The following is a 25,505-nucleotide window of genomic DNA, read 5'->3' on the forward strand; positions in this document are numbered from 1 at the left end:
ACAGAGTGAGACCCTGTCTCAAAAAAAAAAAAAAAAAAATGCATCTTATACCTTGAGGGTCATGGAGTCTTTCACGCCTTCGTGTGTGTGTGTGTGTGTGTGTGTGTGTGTGTGTATTCAGGTCAACTTCTGGAATTTCTGTTTCATTTCTTGGATCAATCTGTCTGTTCAGGTGTCAGTACTAGACTATTTTAATCCCTGTATGTATGTATGCATGTATGTATGTATGTATTTATTTTGAGACGGAGTTTTGCTCTTGTTGCCCAGGCTAGAGTGCAATGGTGTGGTCTCGGCTCACTGCAACCTCCACCTCCTGGGTTCAAGCGATTCATTCTCCTGCCTCAGCCTCCCAAGTAGCTAGGATTACAGGTGCCCACCACCATGCCTGGCTAATTTTTGTGTTTTTAGTAGAGATGGGGTTTCACCATTTTGGCCAGGCTGGTTGAGAACTCCTGACCTCAAGTCATCCGCCCGCCTCTGCCTCCCAAAGTGCTGGGATTACAGGTGTGAGTCACTGCGCCCAGCCAATCGCTGTATTTTTATAATCTGCTTTGTTCTGTAAATGATCCCTCTCGAGTGTAACTCACTAGTGGGCTGTGTCCTTCTTTGGTGAATGTCTCTTTTTCCCATTAAACTGTAACTCTCTGAGGGCGGGGACTGGATCTGTTTATCTGTTTAGTTCTCCCACTGAATCCTCACTGTTAACCTAGGGGTCTGGCACAATAATTGTGTCCAGTAATTTTTTTTTTTTTTTTTTTGAAGCAGGGTCTTGCTGTGTCACTCAGGCTGGAGTACAGTGGTGCGATCAGAGCTCACTGCAGCCTCGAACTCCTAGGCTCAAGTCATCCTCCTACCTCAGCTTCCTTAGTACCTGGGATTACAGGCACATGTCACCATGCCCATCTAATTTTTAAATTTTTTACTTTTTCTTTTTTTTTTTTGAGATGGAGTCTAGCTTTGCTGTCCAGGCTGGAGTGCAATGGCATGATCCTAGCTCACTACAACCTCCACCTCCTGGGTTCAAGCGATTCTCCTGCCTCAGCCTCCCAAGTAGCTAAGATTACAGGTGCCCACCACCATGCCCGGCTAATTTTTGTATTTTTAGTAGAGATGGGGTTTCACCATGTTGTCCAGGCTGGTCTCAAACTCCTGACCTCAAGTGATCCACCCACTTTGGCCTCCCAAAGTGCTGGGATTACAGGCATGAGCCACTGAGCCCAGCCGGGAACCCACAGGTTTTTTGGATGGTCTCTGAATGTCATGTAACTCTTTTATTTTTTTATCAAAAAAAATTTTTTTGACACAATATCTTGCTGTGTTGCCCAGACTGGAGTGCAGTGGCAAGATCATGGCTCACTGCAGCTTCTAACTCCTGGGCTCAAGTGATCTTCCTGTCACATGAGTCTCCCAAGTAGTTGGAACACAGGTGCCAGCCACCACACCTGGCTAATTTGGTTTGGTTTTGTTTTTTCAGAGATGGGCTCTTGCTATGTTGCCTATACTGGTCTTGAACTGCTGGCCTCAGGCAATCTTCCTCCCTTGGCCACCCAAAGTGCTGGGATTACAAGCATGAGCCACTGTGCACAGCTGAAATTTTTCGACTTAGTCTTTTTGTACATGTGATATTTTATTCATAGAATCCATAAATGGAAGGGAAATTTCTGAGTTCAGAGCAATACATATGATACAAAACTTGATATATAGACTAGAGTTTCTTAGCTGAACTGGAGGGGCTGGCTTAGGTAATCCATGGATTCCCTGAAATTGGGGACACCATTGGAAATATGTGTGAGCTCAGGGGCAGTTTCCTATGATTTTTAGGCCTCAAAATGTCTCTTGGACTCAAAATTGCCTTAGGGCAGAGGACGTGTGTACCCCCAGTATAGAATCTCGGACAGTGAATGTGAGTAAACATTCAGCAGAAAAGCTCTGCCAAACTGAGTGCTCTGATGTGACTTTTTCATCAAGTCAGTATTCCTGGGATCTCTTGTACATGATAATCTCACTTTTGTACATGATAATCTCACTCTTGTACATGATAATCTCACTCTTATAAGGTTTCATCGTTTCTGCTTACCCTAGTTTTCTTTCCCACTCTGTTCCCTCTCCCACCAGACTGGACTCTGAAATGGGCATGTACAGAGACGAAGAGACCCCAACATGCTTCAGGCTTCGAGTGGAGAGGACACAGCCTCTGCTGGGACAGGGAACAGAGGGATGTGGAGTCCCTGAAGATGCTTTTGGACAATGGTCTGAGGTTGGGACAGTGGCAGGAGATACCATTCACCCAGGATCTCCAGGACAAGAGATCAGACTAGCAGTTACATGTGTTTTTTTTCAAACTGGTTGCCAGGTTCGCACGGACGATGACATCAGAGATTCCGACCTTCCTGATTGGAGGGACCGGACTCCGTGGCACCTGGAGATCAGTTGGACAACAGTATCTTCTCAGAGCTGTTCTACACTCCTGACTTCTCCTAGGCTTGAGAATTGATAACATACTCTTCTGGATCCTAGCAGTGTCCAGAAGAAGGCCATGGACAGAACGGAGACTAGGTTCCATAAGAGGGGACAGATTACAGGAAAGATCACGACCAGCCGTCAACTGCACCCCCAGAATGAGCAGAGTCCCCAGCGGAGCACCTCGGGCTACCCCCTCCAGGAGGTGGTGGATGATGAAGTGTTGGGACCATCAGGTGAGGGGACTGGTGGAAGAAGAGGTGGGATAGGATTGACTAAGACAAAGGAAGGGGGCCGGGTGTGGTGGCTCACGCCTGTAACCCCAGCACTTTGGGAGGCCGAGGCGGGCGGATCACCTGAGGTCAGGAGTTCAAGGCCAGCCTGGCCAATATGGTGAAACCCAATCTCTACTAAAAGTATAAAAATTAGCCAAGTGGTAGTGGTGCACACCTGTAATCCCAGCTACTCAGGAGACTGAGACAGGAGAATCACTTGAGACTGGGAGGAAGAGGTTGCAGTGAGCTGAGATCACGCTACTGCACTCCAAAAAAAAAAAAAAAAAGAAAAGAAAAGAAGGGTCAGCGGTCAGGAAGGAGAACCTGAGGAGGGTGTGTGGGAAGAATGGAGAAATTCAGGCTGGGTGGGGTGGCTCACACCTGTAATCCCAGAACTTTGGGAGGCCAAGGCAGGCGGATCACTTGAGGCCAGGAGTTTGAGACCAGCCTGGCCAACATGGTGAAACCCTGTCTCTACTAAAAGTACAAAATTGAGCTGGGCATTATGGCAGGCACCTGTAATCCCAGCTACCTGAGAGGCTGAGGCAGAAGAATAAATGGAATCCAGGAGATGGATGTTGCAGTGAGCTGAGATTGCACCACTACACTCCAGCCTGGGTGACAAAGCAAGATTCTGTGTCAAAACAAAATGAAACAAAAAAGGAGGGACTCAGAGAGCCAGGGACCAGGGAAGGACATGAAGCAGTGTTCGGAGGACAGAGAGAGAGAAGAATGGGGAGGGGAAGGAGCGGCACATGGGGTTGAGCAGAGGAGAAAATCAGAAAGATGGCTTAGAGAAGCCAGCAGTCTGCGAGTCTGGGGAGGATGGAGAGTGGTTTGGGGTTTTGGGTCGGGGTCTAAGGTGATCAGATGCAGAAGCATTACACGGTGGCCTGGTTTCTTTACTCAGCCCCTGGGGTAGATCCCAGCCCCCCATGTAGGTCCCTTGGCTGGAAAAGGAAGAGGGAGCGGTCAGATGAATCTGAGGAGCCGGAGAAGGAGCTCGCCCCTGAGCCTGAGGAGACCTGGGTAGTGGAGATGCTGTGTGGGCTCAAGATGAAGCTGAAGCAACAGCGAGTGTCACCCATCCTCCCTGAGCACCACAAGGACTTCAACAGTCAGCTTGGTAGGAGGACACCCCAGAGAGCACCTCCAATCCTGTTCTTTCTAAAAAAGAGGAAACTTCCAATAACCACACTTTTCCAATGGGAAAGATACGCCCCCAGTGGGTGAGCTCTCCACGCAGGAGGACTCAGAAGTGATCACTCATGAGGGACACTTAGGAGACGATAGAGGACTAGGCTAGACTTGATAAAGGTTGGCGCTTGGGATGAGAAAGCTTGGTTTCGGGCCAGGTGCAGTGGCTCACGCCTGAGATCCTAGCACATTGAGAGGCTGAGGCAAGAGGATTGCTTGAACTCAGAACTTTGAGGCTGCAGTGAGCTATGACTGCACCACTGCACTCCAGCCTGGGTGACAGAGCAAAACCCTGTGTCAAAAGAAAAACGAAGGCCGGGTGTGGTAGCTCATGCCTGTAATCTCATTACTTTGGGAGGCTGAGATGGGTGGATCACTTGAGGTCAGTTGTTCGAGACCAACCAGACCAATATAGCGAAACCTCATTTATACAAACAATACAAAAATTAGCCAGGCATGCCTGCTATCCCAGCTACTCGGGAGGCTGAGACAGGATAATCGCTTGAACCCAGGTGGAAGAGGTTGCTTTGAGCCAAGATAGCGCCACTGCATTCCATTCTGGGTGAGAGAGTGAGACGCTGTCTCAAAAAAAAAAAAAAAAAAAAAAGGGCCCAGAAGTCAGGAAGGAGCACGTGAGGAGGGTGTGTGGGAAGAATGGAGGTACTGAGGCAGGGTGCAGTGGCTCACACCTGTAATCCCAGCACTTTGGGAGGCCAGGCAGGCAGATCACTTGAGGCCAGGAGTTGGAGACCAGCCTGGCCAACATGGTGAAACCCTGTCTCTTCTAGAAGCACAAAAATGAGCTGGGCGTTTTGGTGGGCACCTGTAATCCCAGCTACTTGGGAGGCTTAGACAGGAGAATCACTGGAACCCAGAAGACAGAGGTTGCAGTGAGCCAAGATCGCACCACTACACTCCAGCCTAGGCCACGAAGCAAGACTGTTTCTCAACAACAACAACAACAACAACAACAAAAAGGGACTCAAGAGAGTCAGGGACCAGGGAAGGATATGAGGAAGTGTTCTGAGGACAGAGAAACGGGAGAATGGGGAGAAGAAGGAGCGGCACATGGAGCTCAGCAGAGGAGACAGACAGAAGGAAAGATGGCTTGGAGAAGCCAGCAGTCTGCGAGGCTGGGGAGGATGGAGAGTGGTTTGGGGTTTTGGGTTGGGCTCTAGTGTGATCAACTGCAGAAGCATTACACCGTGGCCTGGTTTCTTTACTCAGCCCCTGGGGTAGATCCCAGCCCCCTGCATAGGTCCTTTTGCTGGAAAAGGAAGATGGAGTGGTGGGACGAATCTGAGGAGTCGTTGGAGGAGGAGCCACGGAAGGTGCTCGCCCCTGAGCCTGAGGAGATCTGGGTGGCGGAGATGCTGTCTGGCCTCAAGATGAAGCTGAAGCGACGGCGAGTGTCGCTCGTGCTCCCTGAGCACCACGAGGCCTTCAACAGGCTGCTTGGTAGGAGGACACCCCAGAGAGCACCTCCAATCCTGTTCTTTCCAAAAACAGGAAACTTCCAATAACCACACTTTTCCAATGGGAAAAATATGCCCCAGTGGGTGAGCTCTCCATGTGGGAGGAATGTGAAGTGATCACTCATGAGGGACACTTAGGAGATGATAAAGGATTAGGTCAACTTGATAAAGGTCAGCACTTGGGATAAGAAAGCTTGGTTTCAGGCCAGGCGCAGTGGCTCCCGCCTGAGATCCCAGCACGTTGGGAGGCTGAGGCGAGAGGATTGCTTGAACTCAGGACTTTGAGGCTGCAGTGAGCTATGACTACACCACTGCACTCCAGCCTGGGTGACAGAGCAAAACCCTGTCTCAAAAGAAAAACCAAGGCTGGGCACAGTAGCTCATGCATGTAATCCCAGCTACTCGGGAGGCTGAGACAGGAGAATCGCTTAAACCCGGGAGGCAGAGGTTGCAGTGAGCCAAGATCAGGCCACTGCATTCCAGCCTGGCCCACAGAGCAAGCCTCTGTCTCAAAATAAATTAATAAATAAAAATAAAAATCAAATAAAGAAAAACAAAATCAATAAACAAAGAAAGTGGTTTCAGCTGTGCCCTCTGAAACTTAATGTCTCTTACTGACTTTTCTAAACCTAAGTGTCTCCATCCATAGTGGGAGATACCAAGGCCATGGTCACACCCTGATGTGACTGTCTCATGAGGAAATGATGGGAATTCCTTTATGACTCTGCAGTGGTCCCTCCGTGTCTGCTGGAGGGGGTCCTGGCTGATTCCCAGCTCTACATCCTGTAGATTCTCACACCCAGGGCCTCCTTCGGCCTCTTCTCAGGGGAGTCTCAGAGCAGGAGCCTCTCTCCCTTGCCCAGTGAAAGTCATTCTCCCCTCTCCCATCCACCTCACCCGCGGCCACAATCCTGAGACCTCCCCCCGGGAGGCACACTTCTCCTCACTGCCCTGCTGCTCCCACGGAAACCCTGTCCTGCTTCTCACACTGACATCTGCTCTCTAATCACAGAGGATCCTGTCATTAAAAGATTCCTGGCCTGGGACAAAGATCTGAGGGTGTCGGACAAGGTAAGGTTGTTCTCCATGTAACTGTTCCTGTTCCAACGCATGGCTGGGGGGAGGGTGCAGCTTCCAAACCCACAGTTCTCCCTCCACCACCTCCCACCAGATGCTCCTACAGTCTTTTTTTTTTTTTTTTTTTTTTTTGTGAGACAGAGTCTTGCTCTGTTGCCCAGGCTGGAGGGCAGTGTCTCGATCTTGACTCACTGCAGCCGATGCCTCCCGGGTTCAAGCGATTCTCCTGCCTCAGCCTCCAAGCAGCTGGGATTACAGACATGAACCACCACGCCTGGCTAATTTTTGTGTTTTTAGTAGAAACGGGGTTTTGCCATGTTGGCCAGGTTGGTCCTGAACACCTGACCTCAGGCGATCCACCCGCCTTGGCCTCCCAAAGTGCTGAGACTATAGATGTCAGCCACTGTGCCCGACCAGCTCCCATGGTCTTGAGTCTTGGCACCCACAAATTTTTTTTTGTGAGACAGAGTCTAGCTCTGCTCCCCAGGATGGAGTGCAGTGGCATGATCATAGCTCATTGCAGCCTCTAATTCCTGGGCTCAAGCAATCTTCTTTCCTCAGCCTCCTGAGGAGCTGGGACTAGGCACATGCCACCATGCTCAACTAATTTTTGAAATGTTTGTAGAAACAGGGTCTCACTATGTTGCCCAGGTTGTTCTCGAACTGTTGGGCTCACATGATCCTCCTGTCTCCACCTCTCAAAAAGTACTGGGATCACAGGCTTGAGCCACCACTCCCAGCTATTCTTGGTCTTTTTATGATTTGTCAGCATCTCCCTCAGGATTCTGCTGGTCTCTTGCAGAGTGAATGAGTGGCCCCTGCCTCTCCTATGGGTCCTTTGGGATCTGAGCTCTGGGCCACAGTCTGGCCGCAGCCCTGAAGCTCCTGGCCCCTCTACTCTCAGCTCTTCGGGACAGTTCTCTGCCTGGCACACAAAAGACCCTCCTGACACCAGCCGACCTAGACACACCCCCTCCAAAGATCCCATCGGAGCCCACCATCCTGGGAGCATCACCCAAAACCCTTCCTCTGGCTTCTCGGATTTGCATCTGACCTTCGAATACCCCTCCATCCCGCAATTTCCAAATGAGTACAGTCACCCCAACACTGAGGTCCCTTCTCTGATGGGCAGCCCCTCCCCAGACCCTCATTCCCCCTCTCCACAATCTTCCTCTTCCAAGATGTGACCTCTCCCTCTCTGTGTTCCTTTCTCTCCATCAGTATCTCCTGGCTATGGTCATAGCGTATTTCAGCCGGGCCGGCTTCCCCTCCTGGCTATACCAACGCATTCATTTCTTCCTGGCTCTGTGAGTGGTTTGCTGCCTCCTATCCGTCAATATCCAATGCCCTGGGACAGCGGGGGAAGTGGGATTCCAGCCTTTCGTTTATTCTTTCACCTATTTGTCCTCTTTGTGTACAAAAAAGAGAGGATTATACTATCATAGACTGTTGTTTCTAAACAGAAACTCAGGCTGGGCACAGTGGCATACGCCTGTAATCCCAGCACTTTGGGAGGCCGAGGCAGGCGGATCACCTGAGGTCAGCAGTTCGAGACCAGCCTGGCCAACATGGCCAAACCCCGTCTCTACTAAAAATAGAAAAATTAGCTGGGCGTGGTGGTGTGCATCTGTAATCCCAGCTACTCGGGAGGCTGAGGCAAGAGAACCCTTTGAACCCAGGAGGTGGAGGTTGCAGTAAGCTAAGGTCGAGCCACTGCACTCCAGCCTGGGTGACAGAGTGAGACTTTTTCTCAAAAAAAAAAAAAAAAAAAAACAAAGCCAAAAAAACAAACTCCAATGCCAGTGTACAAATAAAAGAATAAAACAAAAAGAACCATAAACCGCTCCTAAGGGGAAAAGAAAAGGAGTGGAGGAGCGGACATGCCGCTTCCTCCAGCAAGCAGACATTTCTGGTTCTTCTCTCTCTCTCCTTCCCACATCAACCACAAACGCCATCGACCTCCTCTGGGTTCCCATGACAGAGGCCACAGTTCAGGTCCCCCTCGCATCACTCGAATCCACTGTCAAATGCTCCCCGCTGGGGTCTCCTGGAGTCTCTCCCCAAGCCAGGGGGCTTCCTAGTGCAGCCTGAACATCTTTCCAAAGCACGACAACCTCACTGCCCACCTGAACAACTTCCTTAGCTGATGCCTTTCTCTATCGAGGCCAGGGTCCACAGTGTCAATTCTACCCTCTCTACAATCTCTACAAGCACACTGACTCGCCATCTTGGTATTTCCTGGCTCGGCTTCACTGCTCCTTCCAAATGCCCTCCACTCGACTTTGTGTTTGTGTTTTCTGTCTGGGTGTCCCACACACATGTGGCTCTGAAGGGAAGGACCCATTCCTTGAAGTCAGTTCACCCCACAGCCTCTGTGACGCCTTCCCTCATCTTCCAACTTCTGCATGCCCGTAGCTCTCTAGTTACATCCTGGACACTGGGATTAGGTCATCTGCCTTGATTACTCCCAGTCCCATTAGACTAGATGCCTGTAGAAGGCAGGGTCCTGGCAAAATATCAATGTATTCAATTTCTTTTATTTTTTTGAGACAGACTTGCCCTGTCCCCCAAGCTGGAGTGCAGTGGTGAGATCATAGCTCACCGCAGCCTCCATATCCTGGGCTCAAACGATCCTCCCACCTCAGCTTCTTTATTAGCTCCGACTACAGGGCTGTGCCACCACACCTGGACAGTTTGTTTGTTTGTTTGTTTATTGAGACAGAGTCTTGCTCTGCCTCTCAGGCTGGAATGGAGTGGCCCAGTCTCAACTCACTGCAACCTCCGCCTCCTGGGTTCACACAATTCTTATGCTTCAGCCTCCTGAGTAGCTAGGCCTAACGGGTGTGCCACCGCACCAGGCTGATTTTTGTATTTTTAGTAGAGATGGGGTTTCTCCGTGTTGACCAGGCTGGTCTCCAACTCCTGGTCTCAAGCGATCCATCTGCTTCAGCCTTCTAAAGTGCTGGGATTACAGGCATGAGCCACCGCATCTGGCATATTTCTTATATTTTTAATAGAGATGAGGGTCTTGCTATGTTGCCCAGGCCCATCTCAAACTCCTGGCCTCAAGTGATCCTCCTGCTTTGGCCTCCCAATGTGCTGGGATTCCAGGCGTAAGCCACCACTCTCGGCCACCAGTTGGGTTTTTGTCTCCATCCTGAAGGAGTGGGAGACGCCCTTGATCAGGTCTCTGTCCAGCAGAGCCCTCCTGAGGAAGGCATGGCTCTCTGCAGGGTGGGTGCCAGTCCTGAGCTAGGGACGGTCCCTTACCTTCCTCTCTGGGAAGCTGACCTCAGCCAGAGGCCTCTCCTGGTGGTGCCCCTGAGCAGCAACCTGATTTCTGTCCTCAGCTACCTGGCCAATGACATGGAGGAGGACGACGAGGACTCCAAACAAAACATCTTCCACTTCCTGTATGGGAAGAACCGCTCTCGCATACCCTTGCTCCGTAAGCATTGGTTCCAGTTAGGCCGTTCCATGAACCCGAGGGCCAGGAAGAACCACTCTCGCATACCCTTGCTCCGTAAGTGTCGGTTCCAGTTAGGCCGTTCCATGAACCCGAGGGCCAGGAAGAACCGCTCTCGCATACCCTTGGTCCGTAAGCGTCGGTTCCAGTTAGGCCGTTGCATGAACCCGAGGGCCAGGAAGAACCGCTCTCAGATAGTCCTGTTCCAGAAACGTCGGTTCCACTTCTTCTGTTCCATGAGCGGCAGGGCTTGGGTTTCCCCGGAGGAGTTGGAGGAGGTGAGTGGGGCCCGGGGAGGTGGAGGAGGTGGGGAGGAATTGGGTGGGCTGGAGGCTGGATGAGGGGAGAGAGGGGTATCCTGGCGAGTCCCCGTCTTCTCAAAGGGCGTTTGTTTTTCCAGATCCAGGCTTATGACCCAGAGCACTGGGTGTGGGCACGAGATCGCGCTCGCCTTTCCTAGAGCTCCAGGGACCGTGGAGGCCTGAGGTCATCGGCCTGAGAGAAGGTACATCTGCATCCTCCGGGGTAAAGGCAGAATACTGGGGTCTGTTTCGGAAATCCGAAGAACTCAACTGCTTGATCCGGCTTCAAGCCTGGGCAACGTGGCGAGATCCCCTCTCCACAAAAATACAAAAATTAGCCAGGCGATGTGGGACGCATCTCTACTCCCAACTACTCAGGAGGCTGAGGCAGGAGGATCGCTGGAGCCTGGAAGGTCGGGGCTGCACGGAGCCCTGATCCTGCCACTGCACTCCGTCTGGGCGACAGAGTGAGACCCTGCCTCAAAAATAATCATAAATACTGAGTTTGGGGAGGTTCATTATGATTGACACACTTGAGTTACCGATTTGGGTCGAGGGTTCAGTGAAGCTTTGGTTTACATCTTGTGCAGCTAACCACGTTGAGCACAGAGCATGAGACTTCATCATGAGGAGGTAGGATTAAGGATTAGGCTTCTGGACTCGTGGTTCGTGATGTTGTCACATTAGAAACACATCTAGCATGGTTACAAGTTTAGATCTTAAGTGACACAAAAGGCCCCAGCTGTGATGAAGTCCAAAGCCACATTCTCTGAGGGTGCCCTACTCCCTGGGCAGACCCACCCAAAGTCCTTGCTATGAAGCAGATCACTGGGGCTGACCTTGGGTGTATTAAGTGAGTTTTGGAGTCATGGTCACCAAAGTGTGAGTTTCACAGTTGAACACGATGGTTCAGAAGCAGGGTATAGAATGAAAGGCAGCAGATAAAATTGCATTTCTCAATTGCTCTGAACTCTAGACTTGACATGGGACGTGAATAACCTTCCTGTCTAGAGAGCTGCCTCCTTGAAGTGTGACATTGTCTCTCTCACTTCCAGAACACCGGACCCAGGGGAGATGTGGATTTTCAGCAGGAACTTTATTCCAATGCTAATGGCAGACACCAGGAAGGAGGAGAGGAACCATTTGTGCAGATCATCTAGAAGAACCTGGACCATTCTTGATGGAGCTGAATACAGTGATCACGTTGTCCTCCTAGGAGCAGGGGTGGGGGGAGGGGGGTGGGGTCCTTCTAGGAGTCCTTGGAGAAAAGTAAGAAACCAGGAGTGTTTCCAGTTCCACCTTTCCTGCGGCACCACTACCCTTTTTATATTGCTGAATTCCAACCTCCCTGGGGCGGAACCTGGAGGTCCTGTTTCTTACGACTTGGTTGCCACAGTCCAGGAGCATTTGAAGGCACAATGCAGGGGCTCAGATTGGCACAGAATTCTTTTGTGCAATATCAGTGTCACAGATTGTAACAGATAGCTTCATGCACACTCTGCATTTTATTGGTTTGTTTGGAAAATGTTGGCCATTGAATTATTTATTCATAGATTTATTTCAAATAGTTTGGAAATTGTTGTACTTTTGAAAACATGCTGTTCCTGTTTTTTGATGAGAGTTATAGTTGTTATATATACATAAAGATAATTTTCTTTTCATTTTTAAGAGACAATTCTTTTTATCCTAAATATTTTATTATCTTTAAATTTGTTTCTGTATTATTATATGTGCTCCTGAAGCGAGCACTCTTTTTATCTATGATACTTCCATAATAATCTCTTCTATCTATAGCTATTGGTAGTTCCCCTAAATTCTGACGATAGACATTTTTATTTGCTGTTTAGGTTTGTGACTGAATTGTGAGAATTCAGTTGTGATTTTTAACATGTCTCAGATATATATACTAACACGTCTAATATATACTATCTATTTTATTGGCTTATTTTGAAAAACATGGGTATAGAATTATTTAAATATTATTTTATTTATTGAAATATTTATTAAATATATTTATTTAAATATTATTATTACTTTAAATATTATTTTAAATATTTTGGAAATACTGGTATTTTTGAATAGATGCTGTTTCTATAAAGCTGTGTGATGGGTGTTATAACTGTTATATACACATACATATAATTTTGTTTTCCTTTTTAAGAGAGGATTCTTTTCATCCTAAATCTTTTACCTTTCAATCTTTGTATCTATTATTACACGTGCTGCTGAAGGGAGCATGGTTTTTATCTATGATACTTAGTTAACATATATATTACATTTATAGCTATGTAGTAGTTCCCCTAAATTCTTGTAAAAATAAATTTTTATTTGATATTTCATATATGTTTGAAATGTGAGAATTCAGATGTAATTTTTTACCTTGTTTTGGCATGTTTGTATGTTACTTTAAAGAGGATGTGTGTTCTAAAGGAGGACATGAGCTGTGTGTTTTCAAGAGAACAATAGAGTGCGTCTCTTGGGGAAACGTAATAAAAATGAACTTTTCTCACCTTCACAGCAATTGTGATCATATTGGTCTGGACTGATTATTTGCTGCCCAGTGATATTTTTCCTTAATCAGGTTGTGGTTATTTGAACATATTTATTAGCTTTGGAAGATAATCCTGTGCTGTTTTTTATGTAGAAAAAAACATAAGGCTGGGTGCAGTGCTCACACCTACAATCCCTGCAGTTTTGGAGGTCATGGCGGGAGGATCACCTGAGGCCAGGAGTTTGAGGCCAGCCTCAGCAACACAGCATCTACATCTATTTTTAATTTTTATTTTTTAAAGAAAAACAATAGAAGAGAAGGCTGATCCCAAGCTACAGGGTTTTTTTGTTTGTTTGTTTGTTTTGGAGACAGAGTCTTGCTCTGTCTCCCAGGCTGGAGTGCAGTGGCACAACCTCGGCTCCCTGCAACTTTCACCTCTGGGTTCAAACAAATTCTCCTGCCTCAGCCTCCCAAGTAGCTGGGACTACAGGCACCCGTCTGTACGTCCGACTAACTTTTGTAAAAATAGTAGAGACAAGGTTTCACCATGTTGGCCAGGCTGGTCTCGAACTCCTGACTTCAAGTGATCCACCCACCTCGGCCTCCCAAAGTGCTGGGATTACAGGCATGAGCTACTGCGCCCAGATGCCAAGCTAGAGTTTTAAGGCAGGAAATGAGAGAAAGATATTGAGAGAGGAAAACCAGGTGGTAAGAAAACTCTAAGGTGGCCGGGCGTGGTGGCTCACGCCCATGATCCCAGCAGGAGTTTGAGACCAGCCTGGCCAACATGGGGAAACCCTGTCTCTACTAAAAATACAAAAATTAGGCAGGCGTGGTGGTGCACGCCTATAATCCCAGCTATTTGGGAGGCTGAGGCAGGAGAATCACTAGCAGAGATTGTGTCTCCTCACCCCCTCTCAAAAAAAAAAAAAAAAAAGAAAGTTCCTCCAGCAGTTAAAGCTGTGAAAGACAGGCACTCTGCCATGCAATTCTTTGTGATTTTTGTTTTTTCTTTTTGGAGTTGGGGTCTTGCGCTGTCACCCAGACTGGGGTGCAGTGGTGTGGTCATAGCTCACTGCGGCCTCAGACTCAAGCTCAAGCGATCCTCTTACCTTGCCTTTCAAATTGCTAGGATTATAAGCATGAGCCACTGCATCTGGCCTGTGTGACACAATTCTGTTTTTTGTCTTTTTTTTTTGGGGGGGGGGGGATGGAGTCTCGCTCTGTCACCCAGGCTGGAGTGCGGTGGCGTGATCTTGGCTCAATGCAAGCTCCGCCTCCCGGGTTCACACCATTCTCCTGCCTCAGACTCCCGAGTAGCTGGGACTACAGGCGCCCGCCACCATGCCTGGCTAATTTTTTGTATTTTTAGTAGAGACGGGGTTTCACTGTGTTAGCCAGGATGGTCTCGATCTCCTGACCTCGCGATCTGCCCGCCTTGGCCTCCCAAAGTGCTAGGATTACAGGCGTGAGCCACCGCGCCCAGCCTATGTGATGCAATTCTGATGTCAACTCCCTGATGTTACCTCAAATGCCACAGGTTAAGGCCACCAGCCCCCACTAGGCTGCCCTCGCTTTAGACACACCTGCAGGCTTGGGTGTCCTCAGACCACATGTACTTCTCACCAACTGGCTGCAAATTTGGAGGTTCCCACCATGCCCTCAAGTTCGATAACTCACTAAAACTATTCACAGAATGCAGAAAAGCATGATACTTTTTTTTTTTTTTTTGAGACGGAGTCTTGCTCTGTCGCCCAGGCTGGAGTACAGTGGCCACCATGCTTGGCTAATTTTTGTATTTGTATTAGAGACGGGGTTTCGCCATGTTGGCCAGGCTGGTCTTGAACTCCTGACCTCAGGTGATCCACCCACCTTGGCATCCCAAAATGCTGGGATTATAGGCATAGCCACCATGCCCGGTCGACTTCTAGAGTTTCAATAACAGAGATGTGATTCAAGAAGGGAGACATGTTTTGTAGATGGCAGGAGCTTTATGAAAAGAAGCCAATGAAGGGCAGGACGTGTAGCTGCCTACCTACAGGAAACCAGCCAGGAGCCTCCCCACAGGGACTTCAGCACAGATGGCCGGGAAAATCTGCATTAACCTGAGCTCTGGACCTAAGAGAGGACAAGGCCTTGACCATTTCTACAGACTCACAAGATGCAATCTCTGTGGTCCATGCCCGTGGTGTGATCTGGGAAACGGGGGGCCTTCTAAATGCCAACAACAAGCAAATCGAATGTGCAACAAACAGAAATACCGGCACTGACGTGGGCCATGGAGAGGCCTGAACAGATGACTGCAGTTCACTGCTAAGGTCATCAAAGGGGTGACTCTGAAATAATAAATTTCAGATGCCACGGCCCAAATAGCTGCATGAGGTGGGGAAGTCCTCCACATGCCTCTGCTTCCTTCGGTACCTGTTTATGAAATCAGCTGAGGTACTTCCCTGGGGAATTTTCTTTCTCTTTCTTTCTTTCGAGACGGAGTCTTGCTCTGTCGCCCAGGCTAGAGTGCAGTGGTGCAATCTCGGATCAATGTAACCTCTCCCTCCTGGGTTTTAGCAATTCTCCTGCATCAGACTTCTGAGTAGCTGAGATTACAGGTGCATGCCACCATGCCCAGCTAATATTTGTATTTTTAGTAGAGACAGGGTTTCACCATCTAGGCCAGGCTGGTCTTGAACTCCTGACCTCGTGATCCACCCGTCTTGGCCTCCCAAAGTGCTGGGATTACAGGTGTGAGCCATCACGCCCGGACTTTTTTTTTATTTTTTGAGACGACGTTTCACTCTTGTTGCCCACGCTGGAGTGCAATGGCACGATCTCAGCTCACTGCCACCTCCTCCTCCCAGGTTCAAGCGATTATCCTGCCTCAGCCTCTCGAGTAGCTGGGATTACAGGCACCCAACACCAAACCCAGCTAACTTATTGTATTTTTAGTAGAGATGGGATGTCACCATGTTGGCCAGGATGGTCTTGAACCCCTGACCTCTAATGATCCACCTGAATTGGTTTCCCAAAATGTTGGGATTACAGGCACAAGCCACTGCGCCCAGCCCCTTCCATACCTCTTTTGGCCAAGGCAGCACAATTCAGAAGAATCTTGCCAGGGAAGACTGGTAAATGGACGTCAACGTGATGCCTATGGCTCCTGGTGGATTTAGATACCTCCTGGTGCTTATTGATATCTTTACCAGTTGCACGGGGGCTTTTCCATGCCAGACTGAAAACGCAGGAGATCAATGATCAACCTTCAACTATTAACTAGCAGAACACTGAGGGGACTGTGCGGTCACCAATACCTCCTATTGCACTTGGATAAACACCTCCCAGGAAATAGAGATGAATAGAAAGGACATAGTCAAACAAGCAGAATGGCTGCATTCCTTCAGCCAGAAGGGTCCATTAGTCTGTTTTCACACTGCTATAAAGAACTATGAGAAACTGGGTAATTTATGAAGAAAAGAGGTTTAATTGACTCACAGTTCTGCAGGCTGTACAGGAAGCGTGGCTGGGGAGGCCTCAGGAAACTGACGATCACGGCAGAAGGCGAAGGGGAAGCAGGCACGTCTGGCCATGTTGGAGCAGGAGAGACAGAGAGAGTGAAGTGGGAGGGCTGCATGCTTTTAAACAACCAGATCCCACAAGCGCTCACTCAATATCACGAGAACAGCAAGGGGGAAGTCGGCCCCCATGAGCCAATCACCTCCCACCAGGTCCCTCCCACAACACTGGGAATTACAATTTGACATGAGATTTGGGTGTGGATACAGAGCTGAACCATGTCAAGGGTAGTTCAACCGCTGAGATTGATTGATTGATTGATTGATTGACTGAGATGGAGTCCTGCTCTGTTACCTAGGCTGGAGTGCAGTGGCACAATCTCGGCTCACTGCAACCTCCGCCTCCCGGGTTCAAGCGATTCTCCTGCCTCAGCCTCCCGAGTAGCTGGGACTACAGCACATGCCACCATGCCTAGCTAATTTTTGTATTTTTAGTAGAGACAGGGCTTCACCATGTTTGCCAGGCTGGTCTTGAACTCCTGACCTCATGATCACCCTGCCTCGGCTTTTCTTTGCTGTGGCTCTTTCCCCTCTAAACTGTTCTAGATTCCCAGGCACCCTGCCAGGAACAGGTGTGGGCCACCCTGGGGTGAGCTGCCTCCCAGAGGCCTGGAAGGACCAGGCCTTGCCAATCACCGAAAAGGGATGTAGAAGAGCACCCCCAAAGGACAGTAGGTCCCCGCCCCGATCTGGCCCACAGCACCCGAGGGACCCTGCAGCACTACAGAAGTCCCATGGGGCAGACGGGAGCCACAGGCCCAGACTCAACAGCCCCTCAGTCCACATGTCCTGGAGCCTGTGGTGGAAGTCCCTGCTCTTCCATCACCGCCGCCTCTCCCCCAGGACCTCCGAAGAAACAGGCCAGGGCTGTCCCAGGCCTGCGCACACGGGCCAGTGTCCAGCCCACCCCGTCTGCCCCTCCAGGCCCTGCCCTCACCTGGAAGCACTCCTCCAGCAGGGACAGCTCACTGATGAGGTCGGTGATGGCGTTGGTAAAGGCTTCCTGGGGGCTGTAGTCCGGCGTGGTCTGCACTCGGATGATGATCTTGTGCTCCAAGGGGTGGGGGACTTTGTAGCCAGCAAATAGCACTTGCGGGTCCTTTAGGAGTTGTCTGAGGTCCAGGGACAGACAGTGTGAGGGTCTAGCCTCATGCCCAAGCTGGGTAGCAGCCAGCTCAGAGCAGAAGAACAGACTTTCTAGCCAAAAATCCCCCCCAACTTTTTTCCCCAAAAGTCTTCAAGGAAAGTAACACTTTTAGGAAGATACCTCATGTGGGGACGCCCTACCCCCGCCACACACACACACCCTGCATCCATGAGGTTGAAGGACCTGAGCTGGAAACAGATTCCAGCAACCTCTTCCCACCGGGCACCGCAGTGCTGGCAAAGAGATCTCCCAGGCAGCAAATGTCCAGCCAGTGTTCAGTGACTCAGACCCAAAAAGCCCACAAAGAGCCTCCACGCAGCAAATAAAGGCAGCAGGAGAGGAGGGCCAGCTCCCGGCAGTGAGTGGAATGCAAATGGAACTCTGGCCTCCAAGCAGCACAGCCGCCAGCGGCTGGCCACGCACACTGGGCCTTGTGCCATGGGGCTGCGTCACATACTGTGCCCTGGGCATGCAGGGGTCTCCTCTAGAGCGGCTCAGAGTGGTGTGAGCACCACAAGGGGGACCCGTGCATAGGTGGCAACACTGAGCTCAAGAGCAGGGGAGCAGCAGGGCCCCAGGAGAGCTTGGGTGCCCCACTGGCTGGGCTCTGGGCAGGAGTCCTCCATCCCCGTGCCTGACCACACCAGGAGACTGGGCAGACCCCACTCACAGATGGGGAAAAGCCTGGCTTCGCTGGTGGCACCAGAGGGAAGAGCCAAGTCTACAGTAAAATGACAAGTCCCTGGGCCAGAATGGCAGACACATCCCTGACCAACCACCTGGCTAGGACCTCACTGGTATAAACAAACACCCACCAACCAATGCAGGGCGCCCATTAGGGGCACTAGATAGCCACAGAACTCCTACTTCTTTCTCTTGTTAAATAGAAGTTCTAGTCTCTGCCACATACATCTTAGAGGCCCAGGTGGCACTGAGGTCACAAACGGGTGGCATGAGGGGAGCTAATCTTGACTGCTTTTCAATGTCCCTCAGCATGAATAACACACAGGCCTACTGTGCTGGAATCTGCTGCTTGTTCATTTACAGAATGTGCACTTAATGGTGAACGTAAGGCCGGGCGCAGTAGCTCACGTCTGTAATCCCAGCACTTTGGGAAGCCGGCAGGTGGATCACCTGAGGTCAGGAGTTCGAGACCAGCCTGGCCAACACAGTGAATCCCCGTCTCTACTAAAAACACAAAAATTAGCCGGGCATCGTGGCGTGGGCCTGTAGTCCCAGCTACTAGGAAGGCTGAAGCAGGAGAATCACTTGAACCCGGGAGGCGGAGGTTGCAGTGAGCAAGATCGTGCCATTGCACTCCAGCCTGGGCAACAAAGAGAGAAAATTCCATCTCAAAAACAAACAAACAAAAAAACAGTGAATGTAAATGCACGTGTTCATCTACAGAATAAGCCACTACAGAAGCGTGGCTTATGTGAAGACATGGAGGTCGGTGTCATTTTGATAAAAAGGTACCAAGATTATAAAATGCCCAGAGCAAGCCCCCAGAAGGACTTCCTGTAGCTCAGAGAGACTGAGGAAGACTTGGAACTTGTGCTTTGCCCAGAGGGGCCCATTAAACACAGCCCCTGAGAGCCTGTGACGGGAAACTTACGATTTAATGATGTTTCCCAGTGTGTGGTCTTCTTTGTTGATGGTGAATAAACAGGCATTGGGTACCTTGGTGTCCTTGTTAATGGTGATCCTAGGAAGACACAGAGGCCACAGATGAGGAGCAGGGGCTCCCCTCCTCCCACCCTGAGTCTAAACCCTGTCTCCTCCCGGCCAGGTGTGGTGGCTCGTGTCTGTAATCCCAACACTTTGGGAGGCTGAGGTGGATGGATGACCTGAGGTCAGAAGTTCAAGACCAGCCTGCCCAACATGGCAAAACCCTGTCTGTACTAAAAATACAAAAAAAAAAAAAAAAATTAGCTGAGTGTGGTGATCCATGCCTGTAGTCCTAGCTACTTGGGAGACTGAGGCAGGAGAATGACTTGAACCTGGGAGGTGGAGTTGCAGTGAGCCGAGATCATGCCACTGCACTCCAGCCTGGGCAACAGAGTGGAACTCTGTATCAAAAATATAAAAATAAAAAGGAAAAATAAGCTCTGCCTCTTCCTGAAGGCCTTTCTCAATCTCTTCATCCCATAAAGGCCTCACCAACCCGGTCCCCTACTTCCTGCTACCCCAGGTCTATGGAACCTTGGCCTTTTCTGAATTCCTCCTTTTTTTTTTCCGGTAGAGATGGGGTTTTGCCTTGTTGTCCTCGCTGGTCCTGAACTCCTCGCCTCAAATGATCTCTCCTGCTGCCCAGGCTGGAGTGCAGTGGTGTGATCATAGCTCACTGCAGCCTCCAACTCCTCGGCTAAAGTGATCCTCCCGCCTTAGCCTCCTGAGTAGCTGGGACCACAGGCGCACGTCATCATGCCTGGCCTGTTCCTTTTTTCTTATGCCAACATAATGAAGCAACCAAAAGGTGAAGAAGAGAGGCCCTGAAGTTACACGGTGAGGCTGGTCCTGACCCTGTGAGTTCCGAAAGCAACCATCCCCCTGGCTGGAGTGTGCAGTCCTTCCATCCATTCCCCAAAACAAGTCATGCTCTGGCATTTACTATGATTTTAGTGAACGCTTAGATGGACAAAGACAGGAAACTTCCATTGGATTTTCCAAGACAAGGGGTTTTCAGAGTGCAGTTCCCAGATAAGCAGCATCAGAATCCCCTGGGAACTTGTTAGAGTCTCCCACCTCCCACTTACTGGACCCAGAACTCTGGAGGTGGGGCGCAGGGATCTATGGTTTAAGAAGCCCTTCAGGTGATTCTAATGCACACTCAATTTGAGGGCAACTATGCTGACAGTAAAATCTCACACAGGTGAGAGGTATCAAGTTGAATATCCTTTTTTCTAAGGTGGTTTCTCCAGGCTGACACCACACACATTTTAGGGTGCATAATTCTTTCCTGTGGGGTGCTGTCTTGTGGACATTGTAGGACATCAGCAGCATCCCTGACCTCTATCCAGTAGATTCCAGTCATAACCCCCTTTGACAACCAATAATGTTCTCAGTTATTGCCACATGTCCCTTGTGGGGCCAAATGGTCCCCAGTTGAGAGTCTGCTCTAAAGGAGGCCGAAGTGGCTGGCAAGGGCCAGACCAAGACCTCTGCACGCCAACCTGGGAACAATAAGAGCCAATGGTTATGAGGTTTTCCAGGTGCTGAGCTTTGGACCAAGAGTTTTACACAAATTACCTCATCCAATTCTTTTTATTTTGAGACAGGATTGCGCTCAGTCGCCCAGGCTGGAGTGCAGTGATGCGATCAAAGCTCACTGCAGCCTGGAACTCCTGTGCTCAAGCAATCCTCCCACCTGAGCCTCCCAAAGTGCCGGGATTAAAAGCGTGAACCAGCGCACCTGGCCAGATCCTTTTGTTTTTTGAAACGGAGTTTCGCTCTTGTTGCTCAGGCTGGAGTGCAATGGCGTGATCTCCGCTCACCTCAACCTCCACTTCCCAGGTTCAAGTGATTCTCCTGCCTCAGCCTTCTGAGTAGCTGGGATTACAGGCATCTGCCACCACGCCCGGCTAACTTTGTATTTTTAGTAGAGACAGGGTTTCTCCATGTTGGTCAGGCTGGTCTTGAACTCCCGACCTCAGGTGATCCGCCCGCCTCGGGCTCCCAGAGTGCTGGGATTACAGGTGTCAGCCACCGCACCCGGCCTGAATCCCACGTTTAAGTACAGTAATAAACTCATTTTCCAGATGAGGAAACAGGGCCTCTGACAGATCAAGCCACTCGCCCACAGATACAGAGTGAGCTCAAGCTCTCTCCCCTGGACTCCTTCAACCCGCAGGCAGCGAGGAGCCACTGCGGCTTTTACGCAGGCCGCTGACAGATCGGAGGGGATGAAGGATGGAGGTGGCGGGCGAGAGACAAAAGAGGAAGCTGCCAGATCCCAGAGGAAAAGGGCTATGGAGAACCAGACACTCTGGGTTCGAATACAAGCGCCGCCACTTCCTGTGTCCGGGGCAACTTGCTCGCCTCCAAGCCTCAGTGTCCTCATCTGCAAAATGGACACACTCGCGACTGCCTCGCGGAACGGCCTTAAATTTGGCTGACACAGGCCGAGCGGACGATCAAGCAAAAGTTGTTTCCCTCCCGGGGCAAGAAATGGGCAGGAGACACCCCAGAATGAGACAGCCGCAGGCCCGCGCACCTTGGCCCGCCGCAGCCGGCGTCACTTACTTCTTCTCGCCCTCGAAGAGCAAGAACGACTCGAAGGCTGGAGGGGCGTTCATGCTCCCACCGCCGTTGCGTCCAGACCCCAAGCGTCCGCCGCCGCCGCCACCAGAGCCCTAATAAGAGGCCTCTTCCGGATTACTCTGGCGGGGCAAACCCGCGCAAGGATCGGCTCATCGCCCCCTGTCGGGCTGGAGGATCTTGCGCAGGCGCGAGAAAACCCCGAGAGAGGCCAGTGCCTCTGCGCATGCGTCAGTGGCGAGCGCACCGCCCCCACCCGCACACCGGCGCGGCTTTCCCCCGTGGGCGCTTTTCGGCGCATGCTCAGAGCGCCGGGAGGGCTGTTCTGCCCCTACAGAGGCCTCCTAGTCCTGGCTGAGCGGGAACCTCAAGCTGTACCTTTCTCCTTTCTCCATGTCCCTTGATCTCTCTTTGGAAACGTGCACCCCCTTGGAGTGCGCAGCAGGAGGCCCCTGAATAGAGAGAATAAAGCTAAGGGGTAGTGGACAGCTGCGGCTAGCAGCCGTAGGGGGAGCAGAAGATCTCGTGGCCAGAGGCAGATCTATGATAAGCCCCCTGCCCAGGCTGCCTATACCGACTGCTGCAGGACCTCTGCCTGGGGGGTGCAGCTGGCTTGTTAGCCGGGAGGGACAATTGAGTGAGGGATGCAGAAGGAGGCAGGTGTATACAGCAGTGAGAGGGGAGCCCGTAGGGTTACGTATATCTTTTTATATATTATTATTATTATTATTATTTAGAGACAGTGTCTCCCTCTGTCGCCCAGGCTGAAGTACAGTGGCGCCATCATGCAGCCTCCAACTCCTGGGCTTCAGAGATCCTCCTGCCTCAGCCTCCCGATAGTTAGGACTGCAGGCATGTGCCATCACACCTAGCTATTTTTTTTTTTTTTTTTTGGAGATGGTGGCGGGGGGGAGCCTCCCTATGTTGCCCAGGCTGGTATTGAACTCCTGGCCTCCAGCAGTCCTCCAGCCTCAGCCTCCCAAAGTGCAGTTGGTGGATGTGGGCAGCAAGACACCCAGGTGCCGAGGCAAGAGACCAAGGGCACGAGCTGTGCCAGTATAATAAAATATATAAAATAAGAATAGTTATACTAGATATAGATCTTAGATATGATTATATATGAATCATTAATCATTAGTTTGTAGTAATTATTCTTTATTCCAATATTATAATAATCCTCGCTCTACAATCATAACCTAGGAAAAACCAGGCCATACAGAGATGGGAGCTGAGGGGACAGTGAGGAGTGACCAGAAGACGAGTGCGAGCTTTCTGTTATGCCCGGACAGGGCCACCAGAGGGCTCCTTGGTCTAGCAGTAACGCCAGCATCTGGGAAGACACCTGTTGCCAAGCCGACCGTGGTCTAGCGGTAGCGTTAGTGTCAAGGAAAAACACTCGCTACTTAGCAGACCGGGAAAGGGAGTCTCCCTTTCCCCGGGGGACTTTAGAGAAGACTCTGCTCCTCCACAGGCCCGCCCACAGTTACCCGGAGGCCTAACCGTCTCCCTGTGATGCTGTGCTTCAGTGGTCACACTCCTAGTCCACCTTCATGTTCCATCCTGTACACCTGGCTCTGCCTTCTAGATAGCAGTAGCAAATTAGTGAAAGTACTAAAAGTCTCTGATAAGCAGAAATAATGGTGTAAGCTGTCTCTCTCTCTCTCTCTCCTCTCTCTCTCTGCCTCGGCTGCCAGGCAGGGAAGGGCACCCTGTCCAGTGGACACGTGACCCATGTGGCCTTACCTATCATTGGAGATGGTTCACTCTCCTTATCCTGCCCCTTTGTCTTGTATCCAATAAATATCAGCGCAGCCTGGCATTCAGGACCACTACCGGTCTCTGCATCTTGGTGGTAGTGGTCCCCCCAGCCCAGCTGTCTTGTATCTCTTTGTCTTGTGTCTTTATTTCTGCGCTCTCTCGTCTCTGCACACGGAGAGAAACCCACCGACCCTGTGGGGCTGGACCCTACAGGTGGATAAGTGTATCTTACCCTTTTTGGTTTGGTTGTTTTGCAGACTACAGTTTAGCATAAAGGCCCTCCTTAAGCTGTTTGAAGCAACAGGGACTGGGGTCTCAGAGGAGCTACCAGAGCCCTAACAGTTTGGCAGCTGTTTCTCCAAGGCTGGGCAGCAGCTACAGTGCTGAGGAAATCTGGAGCATCTACCCCTTCTGGGAAGGCCCATTTCCTACTTGAGTTCTTGCACCCTGGCAGGAGGAAATCTCATTCTGCAACAGCCCCACACACAATCTGACTTTCCAGGCGAAGTGGGTGGGCACCTCTTTAACTGCTGAGGAACAGAAAGTGATATCGGTAGGCTGGGTGCGGTGACTCACGCCTGTAATCCTAGAACTTTGGCACTTTGAGAGGCTGAGGCAGGCGGATCACTTGAGGTCAGGAGTTCGAGACCAGCCTGGCCAACATGGTGAAACCTCATCTCTACTAAAAATACAAAAAATTAGTCGGGCGTGGTGGTGGGCACCTGTAATCCCAGCTACTTGGGAGGCAGAGGCAAGAGAATCGCTTGAACCCGGGAGGCGGAGGTTGCAGTGAGCTGAGATTGCGCCACTGCACTCAGCCTCCCAAAGTACTGGGATTACAGGCGTGAGCCACTGTTCCTAGCCAAGGGTAGCATCCTTGACCCAAGCTTTTCCAGGGTGACCCAGAAGTGTGGAGGTTATATCCTCAGGGAATTATTACCCTTATCACTTCTTCTTTTTTTTTTTTTGAGATAGCATCTCGCTCTGTCGCCCAGGCTGGAGTGCAGTGGCATGATCTCGGCTCTGTTGTCTAGGCTGGAGTGCAGTGGCGAGATCATAGCTCACTGCAGCTTCAAGCTCCTGGGCTCAAGCAGTCCTCCTGCCTCAGCCTCCCCAGTACCTGGGACCACAGGCAGGCACCACGGTGCCCTGCTAGTTTTTTTCTTTTTACTTTTTGTAGCGATGGGGTCCAACTTTATTGCCTAGGCTGGTCTCGAACTCCTGAACTCAAGCAATCTTCTCGCCTTGGCCTCTCAAAGTGCTGGGATTATAGGCATGAGCCCTGCCCCTGGCCACACATACCATGCTAATTTGTTACACATTGGCTGTGGTTGCTTTCATGCTACATGGCATGGTGGTTGTGACTGGGAGCTGCATGTCTGGTCCTTTACAGAAAACGTTTGCTGATCCTAACCTTGGGGATTGTGCCTGTGTTGACTTTGCTATTTATTGTTTGGTTACAGCCCAGACACTGAAGTTACTTATTAGCTTGTGGGTTTCTATCCCGTAGAAAAGAAAACTTCATGGCCGGGCGCAGTGGCTCACACCTGTAATCCCAGCACTTTGGGAGGCCGAGGTGGGTGGATCACGAGGTCAGGAGATGGAGACCATCCTGGCCAACATGGTGAAACCCCATCTCTACTAAAAATACAAAAATTAGCTGGGCGTGGCAGTGAGCACCTGTAATCCCAGCTACTCGGGAGGCTGAGGCAGGAGAATTGCTTGAACCCGGGAGGCAGAAGTTGCAGTGAGCCAAGATCGCACCACTGTACTCCAGCCTGGACGACAGAATGAGCCTCCGTCTCAAAAAAAACGAAAAAAAAAAAAAAAAAAGAAAAGAAAACTTCTTTAATTAACCACTTTCGTATGTAATATCACAATCTTATTCTAGCATTCTTCTCTTAAAGTGTTTACGGGCCAGGCACAGTGGCTCACATCTGTAGTCCCAGCACTTAGGGAGGCTGAGGGAGGATTGCCTGAGCCCAGGAGTTTGAAACTAGCCTGGGCAATATAGCAAGATCTTGTCTCTACTAA

General features: G+C 50.4%; 2 protein-coding genes across 3 annotated transcripts; one reads left to right on the forward strand and one right to left on the reverse strand.

Moving 5' to 3' along the window:
* Positions 1–1,608: 1,608 nt before the first annotated feature.
* LOC115933167 (DNA-directed RNA polymerase II subunit RPB11-a) lies at positions 1,609–21,859 on the reverse strand. 2 transcript variants are annotated; one of them, XR_008667516.2, is made up of 6 exons: positions 21,699–21,859; positions 19,072–19,161; positions 17,247–17,421; positions 16,230–16,316; positions 15,815–15,969; positions 1,609–11,510 (listed from the first exon to the last, which is right to left on the reverse strand). XR_008667516.2 is itself a non-coding variant. In XM_031006931.3 (3 exons), the coding sequence occupies exons 1-3, from the start codon at positions 21,749–21,751 to the stop codon at positions 17,085–17,087; spliced, it is 480 nt and encodes a 159-aa protein (XP_030862791.2). In that variant the 5' UTR covers positions 21,752–21,859; the 3' UTR covers positions 17,070–17,084. The 2 variants fall into 2 exon arrangements, 1 of the variants encoding a protein (XP_030862791.2); XM_031006931.3 differs by lacking the exons at positions 1,609–11,510; positions 15,815–15,969; positions 16,230–16,316 and having other exon boundaries at positions 17,070–17,421.
* LOC101146750 (speedy protein E5) lies at positions 2,537–10,410 on the forward strand. The gene is made up of 7 exons (XM_055347729.2): positions 2,537–2,696; positions 3,646–3,861; positions 5,160–5,390; positions 6,420–6,478; positions 7,706–7,791; positions 9,835–10,228; positions 10,351–10,410. The coding sequence occupies exons 1-7, from the start codon at positions 2,537–2,539 to the stop codon at positions 10,408–10,410; spliced, it is 1,206 nt and encodes a 401-aa protein (XP_055203704.1).
* Positions 21,860–25,505: the final 3,646 nt, after the last annotated feature.

Source organism: Gorilla gorilla, chromosome 6, assembly GCF_029281585.2.
Source record: "Gorilla gorilla gorilla isolate KB3781 chromosome 6, NHGRI_mGorGor1-v2.1_pri, whole genome shotgun sequence".
Lineage (NCBI taxonomy): Eukaryota > Metazoa > Chordata > Mammalia > Primates > Hominidae > Gorilla > Gorilla gorilla.

Excerpts from the sequence above, each read along its gene's own strand:
- LOC115933167 (XM_031006931.3), bottom strand. The coding sequence starts at position 21,751 with ATGAACGCCCCTCCAGCCTTCGAGTCGTTCTTGCTCTTCGAGGGCGAG. Across the intron at positions 19,162-21,698 it reads CTCTTCGAGGGCGAGAAGAA|GATCACCATTAACAAGGACA; the intron begins GTAAGTGACGCC and ends GTGTCTTCCTAG. Across the intron at positions 17,422-19,071 it reads CTGGGAAACATCATTAAATC|ACAACTCCTAAAGGACCCGC; the intron begins GTAAGTTTCCCG and ends CCTGGACCTCAG.
- LOC101146750 (XM_055347729.2), top strand. The coding sequence starts at position 2,537 with ATGGACAGAACGGAGACTAGGTTCCATAAGAGGGGACAGATTACAGGA. Across the intron at positions 2,697-3,645 it reads TGAAGTGTTGGGACCATCAG|CCCCTGGGGTAGATCCCAGC; the intron begins GTGAGGGGACTG and ends TTCTTTACTCAG. Across the intron at positions 5,391-6,419 it reads GGCCTTCAACAGGCTGCTTG|AGGATCCTGTCATTAAAAGA; the intron begins GTAGGAGGACAC and ends CTCTAATCACAG.